The 24,745-nt window shown below is 33.2% G+C and overlaps 2 protein-coding genes across 7 annotated transcripts in view; both read left to right on the top strand.

Annotated features, from left to right (window-relative positions):
- LOC111415127 (dedicator of cytokinesis spg) overlaps positions 1–18,103 on the top strand; it is a 45,252-nt gene extending 27,149 nt beyond the window's left edge. Inside the window, exons 4-27 of one of the 6 annotated variants that reach the window (XM_023046651.2) lie at positions 2,805–2,925; positions 2,986–3,213; positions 3,271–3,486; positions 3,585–3,929; positions 3,988–4,150; positions 4,202–4,471; positions 5,863–6,154; positions 6,207–6,450; positions 6,852–7,038; positions 7,091–7,344; positions 7,397–7,687; positions 7,749–7,908; positions 7,961–8,195; positions 8,410–8,427; positions 8,875–9,037; positions 9,089–9,328; positions 9,385–9,579; positions 9,638–9,779; positions 9,848–10,368; positions 15,634–15,782; positions 15,888–16,080; positions 16,383–16,767; positions 16,816–17,010; positions 17,074–18,103. In XM_023046651.2, coding sequence (XP_022902419.2) covers positions 2,805–2,925; positions 2,986–3,213; positions 3,271–3,486; positions 3,585–3,929; positions 3,988–4,150; positions 4,202–4,471; positions 5,863–6,154; positions 6,207–6,450; positions 6,852–7,038; positions 7,091–7,344; positions 7,397–7,687; positions 7,749–7,908; positions 7,961–8,195; positions 8,410–8,427; positions 8,875–9,037; positions 9,089–9,328; positions 9,385–9,579; positions 9,638–9,779; positions 9,848–10,368; positions 15,634–15,782; positions 15,888–16,080; positions 16,383–16,767; positions 16,816–17,010; positions 17,074–17,336 — 5,470 coding nt within the window. In that variant the 3' untranslated portion in view covers positions 17,337–18,103. Of the gene's footprint in view, positions 1–2,804; positions 2,926–2,985; positions 3,214–3,270; positions 3,487–3,584; positions 3,930–3,987; positions 4,151–4,201; positions 4,472–5,862; positions 6,155–6,206; positions 6,451–6,851; positions 7,039–7,090; positions 7,345–7,396; positions 7,688–7,748; positions 7,909–7,960; positions 8,196–8,409; positions 8,428–8,874; positions 9,038–9,088; positions 9,329–9,384; positions 9,580–9,637; positions 9,780–9,847; positions 10,369–15,633; positions 15,783–15,887; positions 16,081–16,382; positions 16,768–16,815 lie in introns of all 6 variants that reach the window. The other 5 variants (XM_023046647.2, XM_023046650.2, XM_023046652.2 and 2 more) reach the window with 5 other exon arrangements.
- Positions 18,104–19,955: 1,852 nt separating this feature from the next.
- Positions 19,956–22,784, top strand: LOC111415130 (elongator complex protein 2). Its single transcript, XM_023046668.2, has 7 exons — positions 19,956–20,135; positions 20,192–20,480; positions 20,543–21,499; positions 21,554–21,703; positions 21,772–21,937; positions 21,990–22,478; positions 22,533–22,784. Exons 1-7 carry the CDS (start codon positions 20,013–20,015, stop codon positions 22,684–22,686), a joined length of 2,328 nt encoding a protein of 775 aa, XP_022902436.2. The 5' UTR covers positions 19,956–20,012; the 3' UTR covers positions 22,687–22,784.
- The last annotated feature ends 1,961 nt before the right edge of the window (positions 22,785–24,745 follow it).

Here is a 24,745-nt window from a genome sequence, read left to right on the forward strand (position 1 = left end):
AATTTGCCCACCCTGTACAAATCACCGTACCCATAAAGCATTAATATTTAGATTCTTTGTCCTTCGCTTAATTGCGCCATATTTGTTTAAACTGTCAATTTTTTGACATTTAAAGCTGTCAACGGCTCTATTTTCGGCGCCTACTTTGATTATAATTTTTTCTTATAAAACCATATGATTTGATATGTTCATCGAGTGGAGGGATTTATCTTCTATCAAAATATGCAAAAAAAAACATATGCATCCCATTTAAAATAACAATATTGGTTGCCATAGCAACGAAACTTTTGATCTAAGTATATTAACATTCTGAGGTATATCGGTGAGAATAGCAGGAGCTACAGATGTATTAACTCGTTTACTTTTCGATCCATCTTCCACAACGTAAATTAAAAGACATCTTAATCTGGGTTACTTATAAGTATAAGAAAATGCCATATTCGATATATCACGAGGACAGTAGTATCGTATGTAAACGGGGCTCATTGTACCGTGACTGCTGGTCTGTGTCGTGTTATTTCTGACGTTATTTCATGAATCACTACTACATTCTTAGCCCAGGGTCGTGAGAAAACACTTGCCACTTTCGTTCAATCGCTTGCAGGCGAATTTTGTTTGGCGTCGCCGTATAGAGTAGATCAGGTGTGTTCGTGTTGCTTTGGCATTTCATATTGGATCTAACTGTACTTCTTGATGGTGTACATATTCATTAAATACGGTGCTTTTAACTGAGAAAATAGAGCCCGACATGAACCGAGAAATAACGAACGTTTCATCAAGCGAGTTTAGGTGGCAGGTAGTGACCGAGCATCACCTTTAGGAGCATTAATTAAGCGATAATTTTGTCCAACGCTGAGCGCGTTATCTTTCAGTCGACCGTGGAGTAGGTACGGGTTACGTGTCGACAGCGAGTTCAGGTCCCAGGTACAGTCTGTTCAATCTCCGCCTGCCTACCTGAACACTTTATGGGAGGAATTATTTTCACGATCATAAATATTTTACTCCGCCGAACCTAGGAGAAGAAAGGTCGTAACCGCGGTGAGGTTCGCAAACCTTTACCAACCTCACACGAAGACTGTCACGTATCGCGCTGTATTTATTGAACATAATTGCAGCATTACGTGGGCAAGATAACTATCGGCGTCTTTGATGCCGTTCTATTCGTGATGATCACGCAAGAACTGTTAATTTTTTTTTATTATTAATATTCTTCGTTGCTTTGTGGTTTTACTTTTTATAAAAGAATATGTTTGTATGATAATAAGTTACAGCAGCTAGCGCGTGCAGCGACCTACTACAGAAGATCGGAACAATGAGTTTGCGTTATTTTCAAAACTGGTATGGAAGCGAGCCGACCGCGGCCTCCAACGCCAAAGAAGTCCACTAATGCGCTTAATGCCACAACGACGGGCAAAATAACAGGTCGCCCGATTGCGATAAACGCAAATACTGACGGGAAATTACTGTGTTTTACAGACGGTCTTTAGACCCAATACCTGCCGGCTAGTACTGGGAAATGTGTTGACTTTATTAGTTGGGATATAAGAGAAATACGTCCTCATTCACATAAATTCTATAATAATATATCTGCTTTATTCTCGTGATGTTAAAACAATGATCTTCAAATGTCATATTCATTTTCGTAATTCTAGGGATTAAAGAAACAGTTAACCATATCTCTGGGCGTTATTTCAAACGAATTCTTAACAGGTAATTTTAATCTTCTCGGCTAGAATAACGGTGTTCAATTATTCGAGTTTATCTAATTTAACCAATTGGACTAAGTGAAGGAATTTAAAACGTTTCGTTGATGAATTGCAATTGAAGAATCTTTGTTCGTTGTCCTATATAAATTATCACATACGAATTATCTTAAAGAAAGTTGTCTATTCTTGAAAAACCATTAACCAAAAACAGTAGTGGGTCTCCGAAGCACCAATCTTGAGAGGTCTCACGGGGTATACCTCGGGGCACAACTAATTAAGACCTTCCCCCGCACGGTACACGCGAAACGTCGATGGTGGCATACCTCCAGCGGTCCCAAGACGACGTTACATAACACCGCCGTTGGTATATATCCACTCTTGGAGAATGCACGCGAGCGCAATACGGCAGTCAAAGAAGCAGGGGCTCCTCTCTTCGGTTGCGAGGAGACGAGCTGGAACGGTGGGTCTCCCTGCAACCGGCACGACGAAAAAACACCCCAGAGCCTTTTCCAATTTAGGTATGCTGTTGACACGGGCTCGCTGTCGCGTTATAACCTTGGGACAGTTCAATGATCCAACCGGAGAGGCAGCAACGGCGACGGTTTTGCTGCCTGTATCGGGTAGAGAGCGAAGAGGTTACGGCACAGTTACACCGACTCTTGGGAATATTAATGAATTACGTCGATTGTCAACAGCAGCAGCAATCGGGATTCAGTCGAGCTCAAGGAACCACCTTCTATGGGAATGCCTTCGTACCTCGAAGAGTTGGTAACTCACTGAATAAGCCGCTGTATAAGAGTTATGAGCTTGTTGCTTCTACGTACGGGCATTTAAAGTACGTGCGGTGGTTTACAGACCCTGCTACTCGTGCTGCATGCCAATTATGTACAGTATTCATTATCGAAACTTATCTATGTCCATTGGGTATTGCTTGTTGGAAAATGCCAAAAGTTATTTTTTATTGCTTAAATAAATTTTAGTCGTGTCATATATAAAGCATTTTATTTAAATACACACCTAGACCTATTCAAATAAAAGCACAAGATAACGATATCGATTCTACATTTTGTATACTTTAAAATAAGTTATCTTTTACAGGAAGTTGGGTTTAGATCTGGTACCTCGTCAAGGTTCTCAAATGGTTGATCCAGAAGATATGTCTGTAGTTGAACTATATCATGTACACGTTTCGAGCGCTGAAAATTCCCAAGGTGTTTCTGTACGTAAACGTAAATCCTTTTCATTACCCAAAATTTATTTAGTATTGATGTATTTTTAGTCAAGGGGGACAATCAGAAAACGGGAAACGAAGAAAATCTTAACTCATCACTTATACTTTTGTATGAGAGATTTCGGGCATCATATTGGTGAAGATACCGAAATTTATTTTTCTTTGTACGATGGCCGAAAACAATCCTACATTTCCGAACGGTTCCTAGTCAAAATTTCCAAAGAAGGATTTTCAAATTATGTAGACAAATTACATAGCAACTGTACCGTTTTTACTGTAATTTTTTTTAATAAAAATTTATTATTTTTTTGTATTAATATCGTGATTTCTTAGGATTTAGGAAATGATGATCTTTCAAAAGAGATTTACATCGTAGCGCACATAATGAGAATAGGAAAAATGCTTTACTCAGAGAGTTCCAAAAAGACTGAAAAGAACGTTTCAACGATGCAGCAAGTTTATAAACGACCACACGGAGTTGCCATTCAGAATTTAGCCGACGTGTTATTAAATAAAAATGATTCCGACGAAAAAGAATTCACGCTCAAAGTAAGGAGATATAATTTCGTTTGGTTAATGATTATTTACTTTAATATGTGTTATTAATTATTATTCCAATATTTTTAATATCTCTATTAACTTTTAAGGTATACCAAGGTGAAGAAAAAGATTTTCATCAACTACACGAATCATTAATTAGACAATCTGGAAAATATAGCGCTCTTTCGTGTCAACCAAACTATGGTATAATAATTTCATTAAAAATGTACCATGGTCAATTAAGCCAAATCAAAGAAGAGCATCCATTACTCTTTAAAAATATGAGTTTAACGAATAAGTTGGGTTTTCCTGATGTGATAATGCCTGGGGATGTGCGAAATGATTTGTATTTGTTATTGGAACGAGGTGATTTCGAAAGAGGGGGTAAATCCACTGGAAAAAACATAGAAGTTACAATTATCGTATTGGATAGTGAAAAAAATTTGTTACGGGTAAATATTTTATTTTTTTAAGATTAATATTATTTTAATTCATTACTTTTTCATTCAGCATTGTTTATGGGGTGCATCAGGGATGGATGGAGCTTCCGAATACAACTCAATGATAATTTATCATCATAACTCACCAGCTTGGGCTGAAAATGTTCGTTTAACACTACCAATAGATAAATTTGCCGGGGCTCACGTGCGATTAGAATTCAGACATTGTTCAAGTAAGATCATTATCAAAAAAAAATTTCTTTATTAAAATATTTTTTATTTAGCAAAAGATAAAAACGATAAAAAATTATTTGGTTTTTCATTTATCCGATTAATGGATAAAGATGGGGCTGCTGTAAAAGATGGTCTTCACGAACTTTACATTTATAAATGTGAAGATGCACAAAAATTGGATAATTGTGGTTACTTGAGTTTGCCTTCTTTTAGTAAGGACATTGAAGGTAATCATGAAGCGAGTGGGGCATTTTCAAGAAGCCACAAAGAAATTATTTGCGTTCGAACTTTATTATGCTCTACGAAATTAACACAAAATGGTAATTAATTAATATAAATTAAATTATACAGTGTGTCCGTAAAGTAACGAATAAATTCGTTAAAACAATTAAGAACAGTTTATGGAAAAATCGCTGAGACAGGTCTAAAGATTTAAATTTTTTGCAATTATTTATTACGGAATATGAAAGAGGACTTTTTTCTGAATCTAGTACAGTCAATATTAATATTGCTTACATAAGAAAATTTTCGAGAAAAATTGTCTTAAAGTTTCATGATTTTCCATTCATTTGAGATAGAAAAATAGCAGTAGCCATGCGTAACCATGGCAACCAACTGTTTCAGATATCAAAAATTCATCATGGCCTTAATAAAATATCTAAAACAAACAATTGGTTGCCATGGTTACGCATGGCTACAGCTATTTTTAAAAAAATCAAGAATCTTTTAAGCGATTTTTTTTTAATCAATGTGAAATGACCCAAAAAACGTTAAAAATGGAAAGAAAGTGCTGAAAAGTGACTAACACTAGATTAACTTCAGTTATAAAACTTCTATTATATGATAACTAACTTCAGGTTTAAAATGTCAACTCAATTTTGACATATTTGTAATCTTCATTAAAAATCCTTTAAAATGAGTACAAACACGACATATTTATCTTCAATATTAATGAAATTATGGTCAACTTCTGGTTAAGAATGTCAACGTCAAATTTGACATAATTGTAATCGTCGTGAAAAATCCTTTAAAATGAGTCCAAACATGATACGTTTAATTCCAATATTACTCGAGATATAAGCAACTTTCGATTTGAAATGTCAATGTCATTTTGACATATTATTAATTTTTATAAAATCTCTTGATATTTGTCAAAAAAACAAAAATATAATAAAAAAAATCAAAAATTAAGGTTGGTATTAATATTTAAAAATTAAATTGCTATCTTCATTGTTGCTAACTTCAGGTTTAATGTTTTTTATTCTAACTTTTTTGTTTTTTGAGATAAGTGCGTCATCTTTGGACTCATTTTAAAGGTTTTTTAATGAAGATGACAAATATGTCAAAATTGACGTTGACGCTTCAAACCGGAAGTTAAATATGTCGAGTTTGGACTCATTTTAAATGATTTTTTATGAAGTTGAATGATGAAAAGACATAAACTTTTAATTTTATACTAACATCTAGAAAACGACACTGGTCCGAAATTATCTATTTTTTCTATTGTAGAATTTCTTGGTGTATTTTAGGTATTTTGCATTTTTTGCTAAAATAAGTTACACCTTTTCCTACCAGACAGCAAATCTCTAAAAACGATAAAATGTCGCTTAGTCAAGTGATGTATAACGCGGTCCAATTGTTTTAACGAATTTATCCGTTACTTTTGGGAAGCACTGTATATTTTTCATTATTAATTTAATATTTTTTTTAGTTGATTTATTATCTTTATTACGATGGAAATCTCACCCGGAGAGAATACAAGAATCTTTACAACGTGTATTAAGACTAGGTGATGAAGAATTAGTAAAATTTCTTCAGGATGTTTTAGACGCTTTATTCGCGTTATTTTCAACTGAAGAAGGAAACTCCACGCATTACAGCGGTCTCGTTTTCCATGTTCTAGTCTCTATTTTCAGCTTATTGGATGAATCAAAGTTTCAGTTTTTTAAACCAGTTTTAGATGCTTATATTAAAGATCATTTTTCAGCCGCTTTAGTTTACAAGTAAATTGAAAATAAAATTATCGAGAATACATTGATTAATTAAAATTTTTAGGGGATTATTAACCAGTGTTCAACACTGCGCCGATTACGTTTTATCTTTTGATAAGCAAGAACCAATTCAGAAATGCTTTAAAAGTTCCGAATATATTTTTAAATTAATCATACAAAGTCGATTGTTGTTTTCGCGCGCAACTTGTGGACAACACGAAGATAGTTTTAGACGAGATTTGTACAACGTTTTTGCTTCCTTAAATAATATGCTGTCGATAAGTTCACAAACAATTATTCAAACTCAGGTATTTACTCAGGCTATTATTCACTAAGGCTAAGTTTATGTCGCGAGTCGCATAATTAACCTGAGTGAATAATAGCTCATTATATGAGAGTAGAATATTATACTTTGTCCACGACTACTATTGAAATTAATTCCATAAATTTATTTTTTAAACCAATTTTTGAATTTTAAACGTCAATGTGACACAAATTCAATGTTACCAACTGTAACCAACTTCACAACAATTTGTCAAAATTAAATGTCAATTTTTGAAACGTCATTTTTTTTACGAAAATTGATTACTTTGTGAAAAGTGATTACCCTTTCGTTTTAGAAAACTCATTTATAAGGTATATATTATAAGGTAGTCGTGGACAAAAACGTTTTTGAACCAAATTTTAAATTATTTACTTTATTTTATAGGCTGCTCTTCTTTATTCAATAAGTCCCGTTTATGAGCAATTAGTTGAAGTTCTTCCAATAATTGAGGTTACAAAATTTGCTGTTGCAATGTTAGATAAGATTCCAAAAGATCTTCCACAACCTCTTGTACAAGCAAAGTTAACGGCCATCAAGAATTTAGTTCAAACTAAATTATTCCAAGACGATGGTATTTTTATTAATTAATTAATTTTAATTGATTTTAATAATTTTTATTTTAGAATCACGTAGTATTTTGTTGACAAATACTTGCAAACATTTACGTTACCACATGTTATACAGGGTGGAGCTTAAATTATGCACGGAAATATTAGGAGAAATTTTAGGTTTTCTTTGTAAACATCGAAAGTTATCAGAAAAACAAGAAAAAGTTAATAATTGTATTCACCACGATATTGATACTCTCTGCATAAGTATTTTTGAAGTTTTAATTCAAACCGTTTTGATTATAATTGATAAGGATACAAAGATTATTGTAAGCAATTTTAAAGTTGGGATGAACTTTACGTTTTACTTTACTTTTTAAGGGTTGCTTGGTGGCATGCCTAATTGGATTATTACAACTACTTGATGAATACCACTATAAAAGGTTATGGGAAACGTTGATGGGAATTAATTTAGACAGGAAACCTTTAAAAGATTTCTTAATGAGAGTCTTTTTGGTATTTAGAGAGTTGGTTAAACAAGAAGTTTATCCACCCGATTGGCTTATTATTAAAATGGTCGCTAATAATGTTATGTTAAAAGCTTTACAGGAATTAGCTCAACCACTAGCTTTTAAATTTTTGGATAGCCGAACTGGATATTTCGATAAAGAAGTAATTCTCATTTAATTTCATCCATCAATCTAATAATTAATTTAATTTAATCAAATTTTAGTTATGGACCAATTATTTTAATTTAGCAGTAGATTATCTTACCCAACAATCGTTGCAATTAGAACAATTTTCAGAAGTAAAACGAGAAAAAATTATCGAAAAATACGGAGATATGCGCGTTTTAATGGGTTTTCAAATATTATCAATGTGGTCTCAATTAGGTTATTTATTGACCTTTTTCAATTTGAAAAAACTAAATTACGAATATTTTAGGTGAACATAAGCTTCATTTCATCCCATCTATGGTAGGACCATTCTTGGAGGTGACTTTGGTACCGGAATTGGAGCTGCGCAAAGCGACCCTTCACATATTTTTTGATATGATGGAATGCGAACAACAAGCAAGAGGAAACTTTAGACAAGTCGAAAGTGAACTTATTGATAAATTGGATATTTTAATTTCTGAAAATAAGGGTGATGATGAATACAGAAGATTATTTAATACAATGTAAGTAATTTTTAATTCATTTTTAATTGGGTGTAATTTAATGGGTCGATATTATCTGTAATTATTAATTAATTAATTGGAAACTTTTTACAATCCGTGTAGAATTTAATGGATATGATTTATCGAGCCTAAATTATAACCCAAGAAATATATGCTTTTTTTATAACCAATAACATAATTTCCTTTTTTCATGTTTATAAAAAAAAATAAACAGGGAACATTTAAGTGCTGTGTAAGTCATTTCGTTATCATGTAGTTTAATGATAATTAGATGTTTCTTTTTATTTATTATCTTTTTTTTTTTGGCTTTTTCATTGACATTTTTAAATCATAAAGCCTTTTATTTATTTTTTTTTTTTTGGTTTATTATTGAATGCATTTTATGCTATTTTTAAATAACTTTCTAGAACCGCAATCGTAAATTTGTAATAAACTCACCCTAAATTCTAATTTAAGCAACAATTACCTTCCAATTGACAAGAGAAACTTTTACCTGATAATTTCGTAGAAATCCTTTGTTAATCACGTATTTGCTTTCATTGTTAGTTCGGCTTAATCAGTTCGAAGCATTTCTTGTTAGATAAAACAATGCCTTTACTTTGTTGTGTTCCAAAAAATAGGTTTGAATATCACGTTTTTTTTTTTAATTCGTAAAAACGATTTGTTGCCATTAATATAGGCTTTTGGATCGAGTCCAAGCCGAGGATCCGGCGTGGAAAGACAGCGGAGCTGCTTTTATAAGCTCAGTAACGAGACTTCTAGAAAGACTTTTGGATTATCGAAGTGTTATTCAAGGCGATGAAAATAGGGATAAAAGAATGTCTTGTACTTTTAATTTATTGGTATGTCTTTTTATTGTTATCTATTTTTGGTTTATGAAGAAACGATTTTAGAATTTTTATAAAAACGAATTTAATCGAAAAGAAATGTATTTGAGATACATTTATAAATTACACGATTTACATTTATCGGCTGAAAATTACACTGAAGCGGGATTTACAATGAAGTTATATGCTGATCAATTATCTTGGAATAATAATATGGTTACTGATCCTGCTTATGCTGGTTATACGGAAGGACAAGTTAAAGAAAAGTTGTATCATTTGATTATAAGCCATTTTGATAGAGGGAAGGTACTGATTTAGAACTATTTTTTTAAATTTTTATTATATAATTTTAATTGAATTAGTGTTGGGAAAAAGGAATACCTTTGTTGAAAGAATTGGCTGTTTTATACGAAACTCAATTATTTAATTACCGGGCTTTGAGCGATATTTTAAGACAACAAGCGAAGTTTTACGACAACGTTTTACAACAACTTAGGCCAGAACCTGAATATTTCAGAGTTGGTTTTTATGGATTAAGCTTCCCATTATTTGTCAGGGTAAATTTAATCTCTAATTATTATTATTAGCACTAATTTTTGTTGTAATTATTTTTAGAACAAACAATTTGTATACAGAGGATTAGAATACGAAAGAATCGGCGCTTTTACTCAAAGGCTACAAACTGAATTCCCTTCAGCTCAAATTTTAATGAAAAATACTCCACCTGATGACACAATAATAAATTCAGATGGACAATGTATCCTTTTTAATTATTATTTTAATTTAAACTTATTTTTAAAAAAAATCTTTAACATCTTTTATTAGTTATCCAAATAAGCAATGTGAAACCAATTCCAGAACCGAGTACGATCGTTTCAGCGCACGATATCCCCGAAAAAATCTCGCGTTTCTATCATTACAACGACGTAAGAAGATTTCAGTTCGATCGTCCAATTCACAAAGGAATTGTCGATAAAGAAAACGAAATTAAAACGTTGTGGATAGAAAGAACTATATTGGAAACAGAAAATTCATTACCTGGAATTTTACCATGGTTTGAAGTTATTAGTAGAACGACGGAAGATGTTCCTCCTGTTAAATTTGCTTGCGAAACTATGCAACTTGTTCAAAAGGAGTTGAGGCAGTTAATTGCAATGTACACCCAGGAACCTAAACGAAATTTAAATCCTTTTACTATGAGATTACAAGGAATTATCGATGCGAATGTTCAAGGTGGCATCAGTAAATATCAACAAGCTTTTTTCACACAGGAATTTTCTAAATTATGTCCAGAACATATGCCATATGTTTATATGTTGAAGAATTTAATTTTTGATGCTATTCAAGTAAGTACATCCGCTTTTTTTTATACATGTCGATTAAACTAAATTATTAGAACTTTTATACAGGGTGTCTCAGCGAAATCGTTCATTAGACGTTCTGGTCAAAATAAAAATTTGAGAATTAAGATTTAAGTATTATTAATTGCGTTCACTTCGACTAAAATATTTTCAGATTTCTTAAGGTTAAACCGGAAGTCGCCACCTACTTTATTCTTTTAAATGGAACACCTGTATATTTTTACATATTTGGATTTGTCTGTTGTCAAGGTTTATGAATAAGTTTACTTTTTGCAATTTGATTCGGCCGTTCTCGAGTTATTCGATTTTTTTTAGAAAAATCTGCTTCAGCAGACATTTGTTCAAAAAATCAGAGAACACTCAATTTTTGGGATATCAATTTAGGATTCAAAACATGCTTAAGCAACTTGATGGAGTATGTTTTGGTGCTGAGAATGGCTGTCTAGATCGTTTGGTCATTTTACTATGGCACGTTAACTTTTCGAAATTTGGAAGTACCATAACTTCATTTTTTTAAATGGCACTTCCCATATTTTATTATTTAGTCGTCTTCGGCGTCTCATTTTACATCTTTTATATCCTATATGTTCTATATGTAACATTAAAAGTTTGGGAGATAATTAGGGTTTTTTGAAAAATGCACACATACAGGGTGTTTCAAACGCTTTGTTTTGGAGATACAGGTGTTCAAATTAAATTTTTAAATTGATCTTTATTTAATATTACACGTGTATTTCAACCGATTCTTTTCAAATTTGATACACGGAGGTTTTTTAGCATGATAAAGATGATTATGGAGTCCGTTTTACTATAGCCAGTAGAGGGCGCTCTGTAACGTATTCTTTACGGATTAAAATAACAATAACTTTTCTGATAGTATACTTTTTGGCTTTTTGAATTTTCTCTGTACTTTTTAAGCAAAAACTCTTATCAAAATGGGTACTCTTATCAAAATGCGCAAAAGTTGATCGTTTTGAAGATAATCCGCTTTTTATTATTACACATCGCTAATAATTTTCATACTCCTACCTTTTCATTATCCTACACAAAAATCTGGAATAGGTATATATTCAAGTTTCTTTTAAAAGAACTTTCTATTTATGTTCAATGAGCTTTACTATTCTTACTCTTTTTAAATAACACAAAAGTTGAGATAATTATATGTTTGTATAAATATTTATTAATAATGAGTTAAAAGTAACTGACAAAAAATATTTTATCACAAATTGTATTCTACATTATTAGTTTAATTTCTTTTTTTTACTTATTTTTATTACAATGTATTGTTGGCGATAATGAAAATCATGGAAAAAAAGTTTTAAACACAAAGATTGTTTACACCATGCATAAGTTATGACAGCTAGGAGAAAGTAGCTTTCCATCTGCAAATATGATGTAGTCAACTGTGGCTATGAAGTATTAGCCAACATAATAATACAATTATAAAATTAACTTTTTGGCAGACTTTTTATTTTGTGTCTGTTATGTTTTGCTTCAAAAACAATTGTGTGCAAATATAAAAATAATAACAAATGAAATTACATTTTGTTTTTAAATGGAGCTGCTGCCACAGCACGCTACATCCACTTCCCCTCCTATAAAGAAAGAACAGAAAGAGGGAAAACATTTAGTCAAAAATTTGAATTAAAATTTAAAATGTATTTTTTTAGTTTTATTAATTATTAAATTGTTGACTTCAGGAGAAACGTTTCCGTTCAAAAAGAAAGCCGGTTTCAGCAAATCGAGGCTAACATTTATTTCTTTACTGTCTTTCAATACAACGAAAAATTTTGAAAATCTCTTCAACACTCTTTAATTTTAACAAATACAAAGTTTGACCTGAATAATTCTTTGTGAACAAAAGGTTTTTGACTGGAATGTATGGTTGACTGAACTGGTTTAATGTCAGCAAAAGATGATTTTAAACTTGATAATAATGGTTCAGTTTCAATTGATGGTTCGGTAGGTATGAAAAATTCTCCTGGTAATCTGAGTTGCTGACCATAAACCAATTCAGCGGATGAGCAACCTAAATCCTCCTTTAGGGATGACCTGAGACCTAGGAGAATCAAAGGCAAGTCATTGTTCCATCTAGTAGAATTACCTCGAGCAATAATCGCTGATTTCAAAGTACGGTGAAATCTTTCAATCATACCGTTACTGTGTGGGTGATAAGCAGATGTGTGTATTTGATGAGTACTTACATTACATAACATTACATTACATAGAATACATATCGGGTAGGCGGACCAACCAACCTTGCACCGAAATTTGATATCGTTATCAAATTTCACCGTGCAGTCCAATGCTCTTAACGAACATTAATACCTTGCTCGGCGAAAGGTCATTCAGATCTTTTAAGGAGATAAACTGCGACCCAAAAATCGAGAATCTGATACGGTTAACGGCAGGGCAGTGGCATAAAACATGCTCAACCGTCTCTGCTTCCTCCGCACATAGTCGGCATTCAACATCGTCGGCTAAACCCAACAAGTTGAGGTGTGCTTTTAATCGGCAGTGCCCAGTAAAAACACCCATTAGAACTTTTATGCTACTACGGGCAAGTCCTAAAATATTCCCGGGTTTGACAGTGGCGATGTTAATAAACACCTTAGCATGTCTCATTCCAGGAGAACTGGTCCACAGTAGGCGAAGTCTCTCTTCAGCCCACAGTCCAATCCTATATTTGGCCATCGCAAATGATACACCAACTGCTGGTTCCGGTCCCACAAACGCTTCAGTGCTGCCATCTCGTGCTAGCTTATCTGCCGCTTCATTGCCAGCAACACCAGAGTGACCCGGGACCCAGATCAGAGAGACTCTGTTATCACAACTCAGTGTGTTTAATGTTCTCTTACAATCATTAACCAGAGCCGACACCGTTTTCACGGCTTGCAGCGCCTGGAGAGCGGCTTGACTGTCTGAGAAAATTCGTACTGTCATGTTCTTCACCCCTCTTTCAAGAAGGATTTTAGCACCCATGTCAATAGCAAATACTTCCGCCTGGAATACAATACAGTACGTACCCAGGCTGTAGGCTTGCTTAATTCGAGGTGTCTGGCAGTATACTCCTGCTCCTATCCCTTCAGGCGTTTTTGATCCATCTGTGTACAAGCAAATGTCTGCCCGAACCAGAGAATTTTCATTTTCGATCCAGGACTGCCGCTCAGGCAGTACAATCTGGTATCGAGCATTAATCACTGATAGTGATATCGCCAAATCTGACGGCATTGATAGCACAGTATCAGTGCTTATAATGTCTTCCGCAGCCCATTGGTAGGACATGTCGGAACAGTTTTGAGCATATTGCTTAAATCTGTAAATGGTTGTTCTAGCCACTTTCTCTATATGCAAATGCAGAGGAGATAGGCCAAGCAGAACCTCCATTGCTAGAGTTGGCGTTGTGCCTATCGCACCAGAGATTGCCAATCCAGCTACTCGTTGAATTCGTGAAAGTTTACTGATAACTGAAGTCTGTCGGACTTTCCTATACCAGGCTGCTGCTCCGTATGTGATCATAGGTCTAACCACAGTCACATAGAGCCAGTACAGTCTTTCAGGGGTAAGACCCCAATTTTTTCCACAAAGACTGCGACAAGTCCACAAGGATAGTCTAGCTTTGTGCAAAACTCCCTGCAAATGTCCATTCCATGACAGGGTTTTGTCTAGGATTACTCCTAGATATTTGACTTCCTTTGAGAAAGGAATTTCTTCACCTTGGATAGTTGGGCGGATTAGTCCATCCAACTTTCGCTTCCTGGTGAAGGGCACAACAATTGTCTTTTGCGGGTTTATTGAGAGGTTCTCTCCCTTACACCAAGCGCAAATGGTATCTAGGGTCACCTGGAGGACTTTAGATATCCTCGGCAAACAGGTTCCTTTGACCATAACGACAATGTCATCAGCATAAGCTTGTATTTCCACACCAACGGCTTCGACTATCGCAATCAGATCGTCAACTAGGAGGGACCAAAGCAGGGGAGATAACACCCCTCCCTGCGGGCAGCCACCTCCCGGCCTGAAGCGTATCGTATCACCGTGGAGTGAAGTAGAAACTATTCTACTATCTAGCATATTGCGGATCCAACCCGCTATAGTTTCTTCCACTCCCCTGTCAAGAGCAACTCTTTCAAGAGATTGTGGTATTGCGTTGTTGAACGCTCCCTCTATATCCAGAAACGCACAAACCAAGATTTCTTTATCCTGCAGCGTCATGGATACTCTACCAACTAAGTTGTGTAAGCCAATTCTGCTGATTTTCCCGCTTGATAAGCATACTGGTGGCGACTCAGTGGACCAGATACCAATGGCACCGTACGGATATACCGTTCCAGAACTTTTTCAAGGGTTTTCAGCAGAAATGACGTTAGGCTGATGGGTCGGAAGGCATTAGGAGTGATTTAGTCCATTCTGCCGGCACATATTTCCAGGCGACACTCGCTCTGAAAATTTTTACCAAAATTGGCAACAACAAAGACCTCCCCTGCTGTAACAAAGCAGGAAAGATATTGTCTTCTCCAGGCGATTTGAACGGCTTAAACGTTTGAATTGCCTGGTCCGCGGATGTGTAAGTGACGACTTTTCTAGCCACACTCCAATCCGTATTTGAGGGGCGCTTTGCCTTTGATGAGTACTTAAAAATAATTGGAATTTTGAAAATAATAGTGATTCGAATTGTCGTCCTTGATCGTGAGTGATCATGGTAGGAATACCGAAACGGCTGAAGTAATGCCTGCAAAGAGTATCTGCAATAGAGGCTGCAGAGATATCTTTTAGAGGAAAACCCTCTGGCCACCGTGTGAAACGCTCAATGACCGTGAGCAGATAAGTACATCCAAGAGATGGAACAAGTGGGCCAACCAAATCAATGTGAATGTGTTCAAATCGAACTTTTGGAACTTTGATTTTGTATGCCTTTGTATCTTAACTTTCTGGCATTGTAAAATTTGCTTTTTAACTCACTATTAACTTAAACTTACTTTTTAAATTACAACAAAATCGGTGAGGGACAGTTCTCACACTTCCCTTGTAAGTAATAAAATATGGGGGTTGTCATTTAAAAAAATAAAGTAGCTGGCGACTTCCGGTATAACTGGAAGTGACTGAAAAGAACACAATTAATTATACTTAAATCTGAATTTTTATTTTGGCCAGAACCCCATAAACGTCTAATGAACGGTCTCGTTGAGACACCGGTATAACTTTTAAGATGATTAAGATATATTTGTTTAATTTTATAAATTTTGATAGGTTTTAGAACAAGGTTTACAACTACACGGTACGTTAGCTTCATCTGGAGTAAAACCATTACATCAACGTTTAATAGAAAGATGTGAACAATTAAAAGAAAGCTTGGGAGCATTAAACAAAATGAAAAGACAACCAGAAAGCATAGTAAAGTGAGTATTTAAACGAATATAACTTAACAGCTTTTTTAGTTTCCGCTGATTCGATTATTTCTTTTAAAAATATTATTTTTCGTTTGTATTTTTTTGTTTATTTAGTATGCCTTTACCGCCCTTGCCAGTAGACAATCGCTATCTTATTAAAACAAACAGTAATCGATCTTCAAATTCCAGTGGAAATTATGGATTCCTAGCGGAGGCCATCGTTGAGAACGACGACATTTACACGAAACCGATGGTTAGACGCATGAACGATGTGGTTGCTAAAACTATTTCAGCTGCTATCTATCACGTACACAATCTTTAGTTTTTTTTCTCTTTAAATTTTGCTAACCCGATTTTTATTTTTAACTGTTTGGGCATGATAACTTATTAATTTATTAACAGCATGAATTTTTTTATAATTATTATTTATTAATGTGTTATGCACCAATTTTTTTCGTAACATTTCAGTATTAGAGAGTAAATGATCTGAGTGTTTCTCCTATTTTGTGATATTAATACAAATGCACGTGACTAAAACAATTACACATTGTCTTTCACTAAAACACCTAAACCAAGTCATCTTAAAATTCACACTCAATAAAATTATAGGAAGTAGAAAAAGCTCCAAGTAGAGATAACTTATCACTGCCAATGAATAATGCCTCGACAAGTGTAGCGCCACCAATACCTCAACGAGAAAGCAGACCACGTTCTCAAGGTTTTAATATGTGTTATGAAGGTATTAGAACACCCACAAGAGGCAGTGCGGATTACTCAAGTTTACCAAGTAATTTAAAATCAAGAGATTCAGATTCTGATATTCAATTACCGCCGAAACCGACACATTCTCGAGAAAGATCTTTAACCAAGCCACCCTCTCCGAGATTGTTACGACACTCTATGGGAACTCCAACTGAAGGAAATGGGCCGTTAAGAAATTCTTGGCCTGATGGAAGTGTCGATGAAGCCCCACCTCTTCCACCACGATCACACAGTAAGATTTATTGATAATTTTGTTAAAGATTTAAATTAATTTTTTTAGCTCCTGATAAACGAGTAAATTCGTTTCCAAATGACGTCCCACCAAACATACCAAAAAGAGGTCAAAAGAAATCGACATCTTCGGTGTTTAGTATTGAGTCGATGGTTGATATCACTTTGGATAATACATCTTTATCAGTTTTGACGAATAATTTGGCGGTTACGGAAGGAGAACAACACGATCTTCGAGATTCTGGTATTAGCATGTCTATGTCTGATCAAGCGAGTTTAAATAATTTCAATAACACTTGTTATGAAGAATTTGATTTGAGGGCGCACCAACAAGAGATGAATATTAGTACCAGTCCGGGTAATGTTAGTCCGAAATTGGAGAATCCACCACCGATTCCACCAAAAGGATTGAACTCGTCGTTGAATTCCAGTTTTGAGCTTATTGGGAGTTTGGAACGTGCCAATCGAAAGGATACGGTGGTGGTTGATACGACACCATCCCCGGAAAATTATTCAGTACCAAAGATGAAGAATGAAAGCGATGAAAATCAAAATAGTAGCCCGTGTTAAAAGAATAAAAAGTAGATGATGTCAGTTTGTGTAGAATTTCAGTGAGTTTAAAAAATTAAATGAATTAAAAAAAGTAATAATAATTTTTTACGTTGTGATTTTATGTTAACCATCTTTATTTTTAAATCATTTTTAGTGTATTTATCATTCCCCTGCTCAGTATACAAAAATTTGTGTAATTATTCCATTGTTTTTACCATTTTTTAAAATTAAAATATAATTATTAATTGTGAAGATATTTTTTAGCTTTTTTATTATATTTATTAGTTTTCGATTTTGATAGGGAAAAAATTGTAATATTCTTTTTCTAAATAGGAAATGTGCCAATATTTAGGTACGAGATATCTTAGGTCAGAAAGTTAGTTCTATATCAACGAATCATTTCAAACTAATTAGGTATCTATTTTTATTAAAAAAGAAACTGATTTTACTCTCGCAGGTGGTACTTTTAATTGTAATCAATGATAATCTGTCAGGAACGGTGCTATTTTCCCAATGCAGCTGCACAACACACTACTAATTGTATTTAATCTTCCAATATATACCCCGGTTTATACATATATACCACGTGCAAAATCACGTCTTATTTACCTGCATTAAATAATGTAACTTTATAAGTATACTAGTCATATATGATATTTATTATTTATAAATTTCATGTCTATTTTGTACTACTGACCAAGTATTTTTGACCCCAACTTATTAAGTCATATATCATAATATGTAATTGTGAATGTAGAAGTAAAATAAAAAAAAGAGGAATTAAATTTGTTATTTCATTAAAATCCATAACATTAAAATTAATCCATAAGGGATATTGTTACTAATTCACACCCTTTTCAAACAATTTAATTAATGAACTAAATAATTTGAGCATTTTTTGAGTATGGTTGGGAGTACCATGAAGTTGTCTAGCTCAATTTTTAACATTCTTGTAATAATTCGGGAATTATTTAATGGTTTTTGGAAATAAACCTTTTTCTTTTAGAAACCAAAAATCACGTCTCGCGTTTTCGACGTCCAGGATGGAGATAGACTTGGGAAAAATTATTGTATCTGCAATTTTATGGGAAACGTAGATAGTGCGGAAAAATCGTTAAAAATAAAATTGGCGGTAGACCACGTAAAGTTTAATGGGCCCCACAGTTTGTGAATTATGTTATCTTCTGGCCCTGTAGTCAAAAATTGTTCCCATCTCCAAATTCCCTCATTGGCTCAGAAAATTATTGTAAAACATCCGCCCCGTATTATGAATTGGCCCTAGGTGTCTGGAACATACAGGCGATAGGAACGCCTCAAGCAGGTTTTTGCACCCCTCCAACACCCGAGGTTACTTAAGAGCTTGTAAGACTTTTTTTGAGACAATTACAATCAGAAGCAAATAATAATAATAATAAGCCTTTATTTAGATAATGTAGGTAGGAGATCAACTGGCGAAGTTTAGCCCAAGGCTATTCTGTACTTAACCAGTTACTCTCCCAAACAAAAGGAATAATAATATGTCAAGATTCAATTGGAAAATACTGCTGATGGATACAACAATTAATAATGTGTGTAATATATTTATCAATAAATGGACTACACAATTTTAACATTTTCACTGTCATACCATCAGACTAAGAATTAGGAAGCACGAAATACTGTTTCTGGTGGCAGCGGTATTACCAAAGGTCGAAATCGTTCAGAGGCGACCTCACCACATTCTCCAAAACCATTCTTCACATTTCCCAATTTTTTTTTGGCCCAAAACAATTTACTCAATGCAAAAAGAACATGATTATCATGTTCCCATTTTTAATTTCGATTCTTTGATTTGTGTTAGCTTGAAAATTGCCTGCTAACCATTTACTTTTAGCCTCCATTTACCACAAAACTTCGCTCTTCAGGCAATTTCTCACTCTTTGTAACAAACTTTCCAAGCTTCGAATACCATGATTTTTTTTAAATAAACTTCTCTTAACTATAATAATTTTTTCAGACTAAAAGATAAATTAATTAAATTTATTTATTTAATTTTGATTATTAATTATTTATTTCCAATTATTTTTATTAATATTCATATATTATTTAAATGTTAATGTTTAAAACATAACCTTTTTCGACAAGTAATTTATTAGGGAATTTCTGAAATTATTACCAACCTTGAAACTCAAAATTCGTCTAATTATAAAATATTTGATAATTTTTTATAAAAAGCACATGTCAATTTTCAAAGTGGTCCCCAAAACTTTTCTATTCGCTAAAAATAAACGAGTTTTGTTCTATCTTATTCAGAACAAATCAAAGTTACTTATTTCGTATCTTTCAAGACGATTTGTTTTCTTATTAAAGAGAAATTAATGGTTTTTTAAGACGAAACACGCCGAAAAAAGTAGTTCAGGAAATCAAATGGAGACGTCTTTGCCATCGTGAGGTTGGTAATGGAAATGATTAAATGTCATTAAGTTTAAATAATTTTTTTTAAATAATTTTAATTAAACTAATTACATTATATACTACTATTATATCAATTTTTTGTTTTTATTTGTTAATTATTTATTTCTATGTTAATTGGGTTTCACGATAATCTCCAAAACTTTACCACATTTAGTACTTTTATTTTCTTTAAATTGGTATTACGAAATTACTAACCTCCATAACAAACAATTTGAGGTTATACGCATTTTTAAATCTAAAATGTTTAATCAAAATTGTTACATTTCAAGCGCTGCAAATGCAACTCCTCAAGCTGTTCATTGGGGTAACAACAACCTAATTTGTTACGCTTCTTGTAACGCAATTTTAATATATGATCCTACGGTAATAGTAACCATAACTTTTAAACATAACCTTTATGTTTTAATCGTATTTTATAGATTGGAAAAGTTGTAAAAACTCTTTGTAAACATACAAAAAAGGTGAATGCTGTAAAATGGATTAGAGGCGTTTCCTATGAGAAAGAATTTGTGTCTTGTTCAGCTGATGGAAATGTTATCGTATGGAGTCTTAAAGATAAATCGTACAATCCCGTTGTACTTGAAGGTCATAAAGGGACTGTTAGCATTTTAGAAGCAATGTATAAAGATGAAACTGGTGATTATGCTATTGTGGTATCAGCAGGTGTTGATTCTACAATTAGAATTTGGTCTCGAGAAGTATTGGAGGGTAAAAAAAGTTAGAGACATTTTAAATCATAATAAATTATTATAATAATATTAATTTTTTAGGCGATTTTAAGTCAATTCAAGAAATAAATTTAGGTTATAGCTTGTGTATAGCAATTAAATTAACTTATCTACCTTGCAAAACACTTTTACTTGCTTGTGGAATAGATAATAATAACATTGATGTTTATGTGGATTCAAATAAAGATGTGATCGAATTTTCATTAGCAACCAATCTTAAAGGACATTCTGATTGGGTTAGAGCGATTGATTTTAAACAATACGAGGATAAATTCTTATTAACAAGTTCTTCTCAAGATTATTACATTCGCATGCATGAAATAAGTGTAGGAAATGCTGGTGTCACTAGTATTGGCTTCAAAACATCCAAACAAACTTATAAAATTGAATTACAATCAATTTTAATGGGCCATGAAGGCTGGGTTTATTCAATAAATTGGTCCCCAAACGATGTTAAATTACTCTCAGCATCGATCGATAAAACTCTGGTTATTTGGGAATTTGATAAAATTGCAAATCTTTGGTTAGAAACAACAAGATTAGGAGAAGTTGGAGGAAACACTTTAGGTTTTTATGGCGCTATGTTTTCTCCAGATGGTAAATCCATCATAGCCCATAGTTACCATGGCGCTTTTCACATTTATAATTACATTCCTGATTTAAATATTTGGGATTCAATGGTAACTGTTGGTGGACATTTTGGGGAAGTCACTGATTTAGGTTGGGAACCCAAAGGGGAATTTTTAATATCAGCTTCAGCTGATCAAACCACTAGAGTTCATGCTCCATGGAAAACTGAATCAAATATGATTACTTGGCATGAAATTGCTCGCCCACAAGTTCATGGGTACGATTTGAGCTCATTGGCGATTTTATCTCGATATAAATATGCCTCAGGGGCTGAAGAAAAAATAGTTCGTGCTTTTCAAGCTCCCACTAATTTTGTTGAAAACTTTAAAAGAATTTGTTTTATTGAAGAAGAAGAAGAAGAAGATAATGGTAATTTAAGCATATTTAATAAATCTTTTTACAATTAATCTTGATAAATTTTAGATGAAATATTACCTAAAGGAGCATCTGTGCCATCTTTAGGATTATCAAATAAAGCTGTTTTTGAAGATAACAACGAAATGGAAGCTAAACCAAAGGATCATAAGAATCCTTATCCTGAAGAATCTTCTTTTAGCGCGGTTGATTTATACAGTTAGTTTTAATATTAAAGATTTTTTTGAACATTATTAAGGCGTGTAAATTTTTTTTTTTAATTTCAGATCCTCCAACCGAAGAAACTTTAATCCAAAACACTTTATGGCCAGAAATCCAAAAACTCTATGGGCATGGATATGAAGTCTATGCATTAGCAGCTTCATCAGATGGAAAATTTTTAGCGTCTACTTGTAAATCAACCACAAAAGAACACGCTGCTATTTTACTTTGGTATTTTATATTTATTTATTAAAAAAAAATGAATTATTTGAATTTACTTTAGGGATACATCTTCATGGCAATTACATCAAAAACTCCACTCACACACCTTGACGGTAGTCCAAATGTCCTTTTCACCAAATTGTAACTATTTATTATCGGTATCCAGGGATAGAAGGTGGTCACTTTTTGAAAAAACGGACGAAAATAAATTTGAAATCGTCGCTACGACGGATAAAAAAACCGGAATTCATAGCAGGATAATTTGGTGTTGTAATTGGTCGCATGACTCGAAATATTTTGCGACTGGATCTAGAGATGGAAAAGTTGTTATTTGGACGAAAAACGAAGAAAAACCCGTTGAAAATGTACTCGGAAAAGTTGAAGCGGCTTCAAAACCACTAGAAAATAAAGAATCTGTAACTGCAGTTGGTTTTGGACCCGTTTTAGATAATAACGGTTGTTACATTATTGCTATTGGATTTGAAAATGGAGAAATCCATGTTTATAAGTGGTTAACTGAGTGGAGTTTGGTTCATACTTTAGATAATGGGTAATTTTTGATTAATTTTTTTTTAATTTAATGTGTTTTTTTTGGTGTTTTTAGCGCTGCACATCATTTAACTGTAAAACGATTGGCGTTTAGACCTGTGGTTGGTTGTGCTGGACAACGCGACTCAGAGAACTTCTTACAATTGGCTAGTTGTAGTTCTGATCATTCTGTTAGAATATATAATTTAGATATCTCAGTTTTAAAATAATCTAACTAGTAACATTTTTTTATAAGCTATAAGGTACATTAATATAAGTTTGTAAAGAGTGTACTAATAATAAGACTTAATATATTTGTTACTTTTGATTTTTTTAATTTCATTAACTTTCTGGTTCTATGTTTCCTGAGTGCCTCTGTTTCTTGTTTTTTTTTGTTTTGGAGTTATTTCTGTAGTTCAATCATTTGGGTCCACAAATATAACATAAATACGTGCATTAAATTTAATGGTATGGAGTAGTTCATGGCAAAAGAAACCATTTTTTGTCATAATTGCGTGGTCAGCGAAGTCATAAATGTTTAAGTAGTTACAAATCAGCTTCGGCCGCTAGTAATCTGCTAAATTTAGTATGAAGAACCTGAATAATCCAAGCTCGCTTGCAGCTGAAGCGTTGTCTGCGTCGTCCAACTTTCCGTCGACATGGTAATAGTTGTAACGCCTCGGCCGCAAAGACAACGGTTTAATCAAGGCGAAGTCATTCATTATTAATCTTATATTTAGCAAAGGGTGACTTGTTTAAAAGACCCATACTTAACGTGCGCATTCAATATTTGACAAGATTAATGGCCGAAAATTAAAACACAAAAAATACAACATATGGGGATTACGATGGGGTCTGTAAAACTAAAAGTTATAAACTCAAAAAACAAATATATCAAGTACCATCGAACTGGAAATCGTCTATTTCAGTCTATTTTCTGTTTGAAGAAGTCTAGTATGAATTTAACTTCCAATTCTTCGTAATCTCTCTAATTCTTCTTAGATACTTCATTTTCTCAGTTGCTTGTATAATTTATATTATTTTTCCATTTAAAACATATACAGGGTTGTATCTGAATGACATGCCCAAACTTCAGGGGGTGATTCTTTAGGCAATTTTAAGGGTACTTTGATATATAAACCATGGGCGACTTGGGCTCTCCTAAGGAGCTACACCCCTCCAAAAATGGTGGAAAATTTTGGTTTAATTTTTTTTTCTCAAAAACCATAAACGCTAGGACAACGAAATTTGGGGAATATGTTTAACTGGTAGTAGGGCATGTTTTCACCCTATTCGTACTTTCAACCTATCCTTCTAAACTACTAAACGTAACCACCCCCTTTACATTTTTGCTAAAATTTTTTTATGCAGAGAGTAATACATTAAAAAAAAAATTACATAGGTAGATGAAAGTATCCTAAAACTTTTTTGTCTCTCTAAAATTTTTCCAAAAACGACTAATTTTTGAGAAAAAAAATAATAAAGCAAACACTACCCGTTAAACAACGGGGTTATCGATCAAAAGTTGGAATGAATTTTTAATGAAAAAATCTTAGTAGGCTTTGCAATCTTTGTCAGAAATATTTTTGACGTTTAAATGTCAGTGGTTTTCTTACTATTATTATTGTTTTTCAAATTAATTTATGAATAAAGTTCTACCGCATTTACGCTCGTTCACTCGACGTTTCAAAATTTTAAATAAAACAATAATAATAGTAAGAAAACCACTGACATTTAAACGTCAAAATTATTTCTGACAAAGATTGCTAAGCCTGCTAAGATTTTTTCTTTAAAAATTCATTCCAACTTTCGATTAACAACGCTACAGCTTAACAGTTAGTGTTTGCTTAATTAATTTTTTTCTCAGAAACTATTAACTTTTCGAAGAACATCAGAGAGGCAAAAAAGTTTTAGAATATTTTCGTCTATCTAAATAAAATATTTCCAATGTATTTATCATCGTCATAAAAAAGATCTAGACAAAAATTGAACGGGGGTGGTTATGTTTAGTAACTTAGAAGGGAAGATTGAATGTACAAATAGGCTCGAAACATGCCCTATTATAAGCTAAACATATTTCCCAAATTTCATTTTCTTGGTGTTAATGAAAAAAAAATAAACCAAAATTTTTCTGTATACAGCGTGATTCAAAAAACCGCTGACAGACTTCTAGGGCAGGTAATACATCAAAAATTAAGATGAAAAGTCTTAATATACATGGGGTCGCAAATGTCTTCTTAACGAAATATAGCGGGTGAAAGTTTCTTTAAAATTAAACATTATCTGCAA

This window comes from Onthophagus taurus, chromosome 2 (assembly GCF_036711975.1).
Source record: "Onthophagus taurus isolate NC chromosome 2, IU_Otau_3.0, whole genome shotgun sequence".
Lineage (NCBI taxonomy): Eukaryota > Metazoa > Arthropoda > Insecta > Coleoptera > Scarabaeidae > Onthophagus > Onthophagus taurus.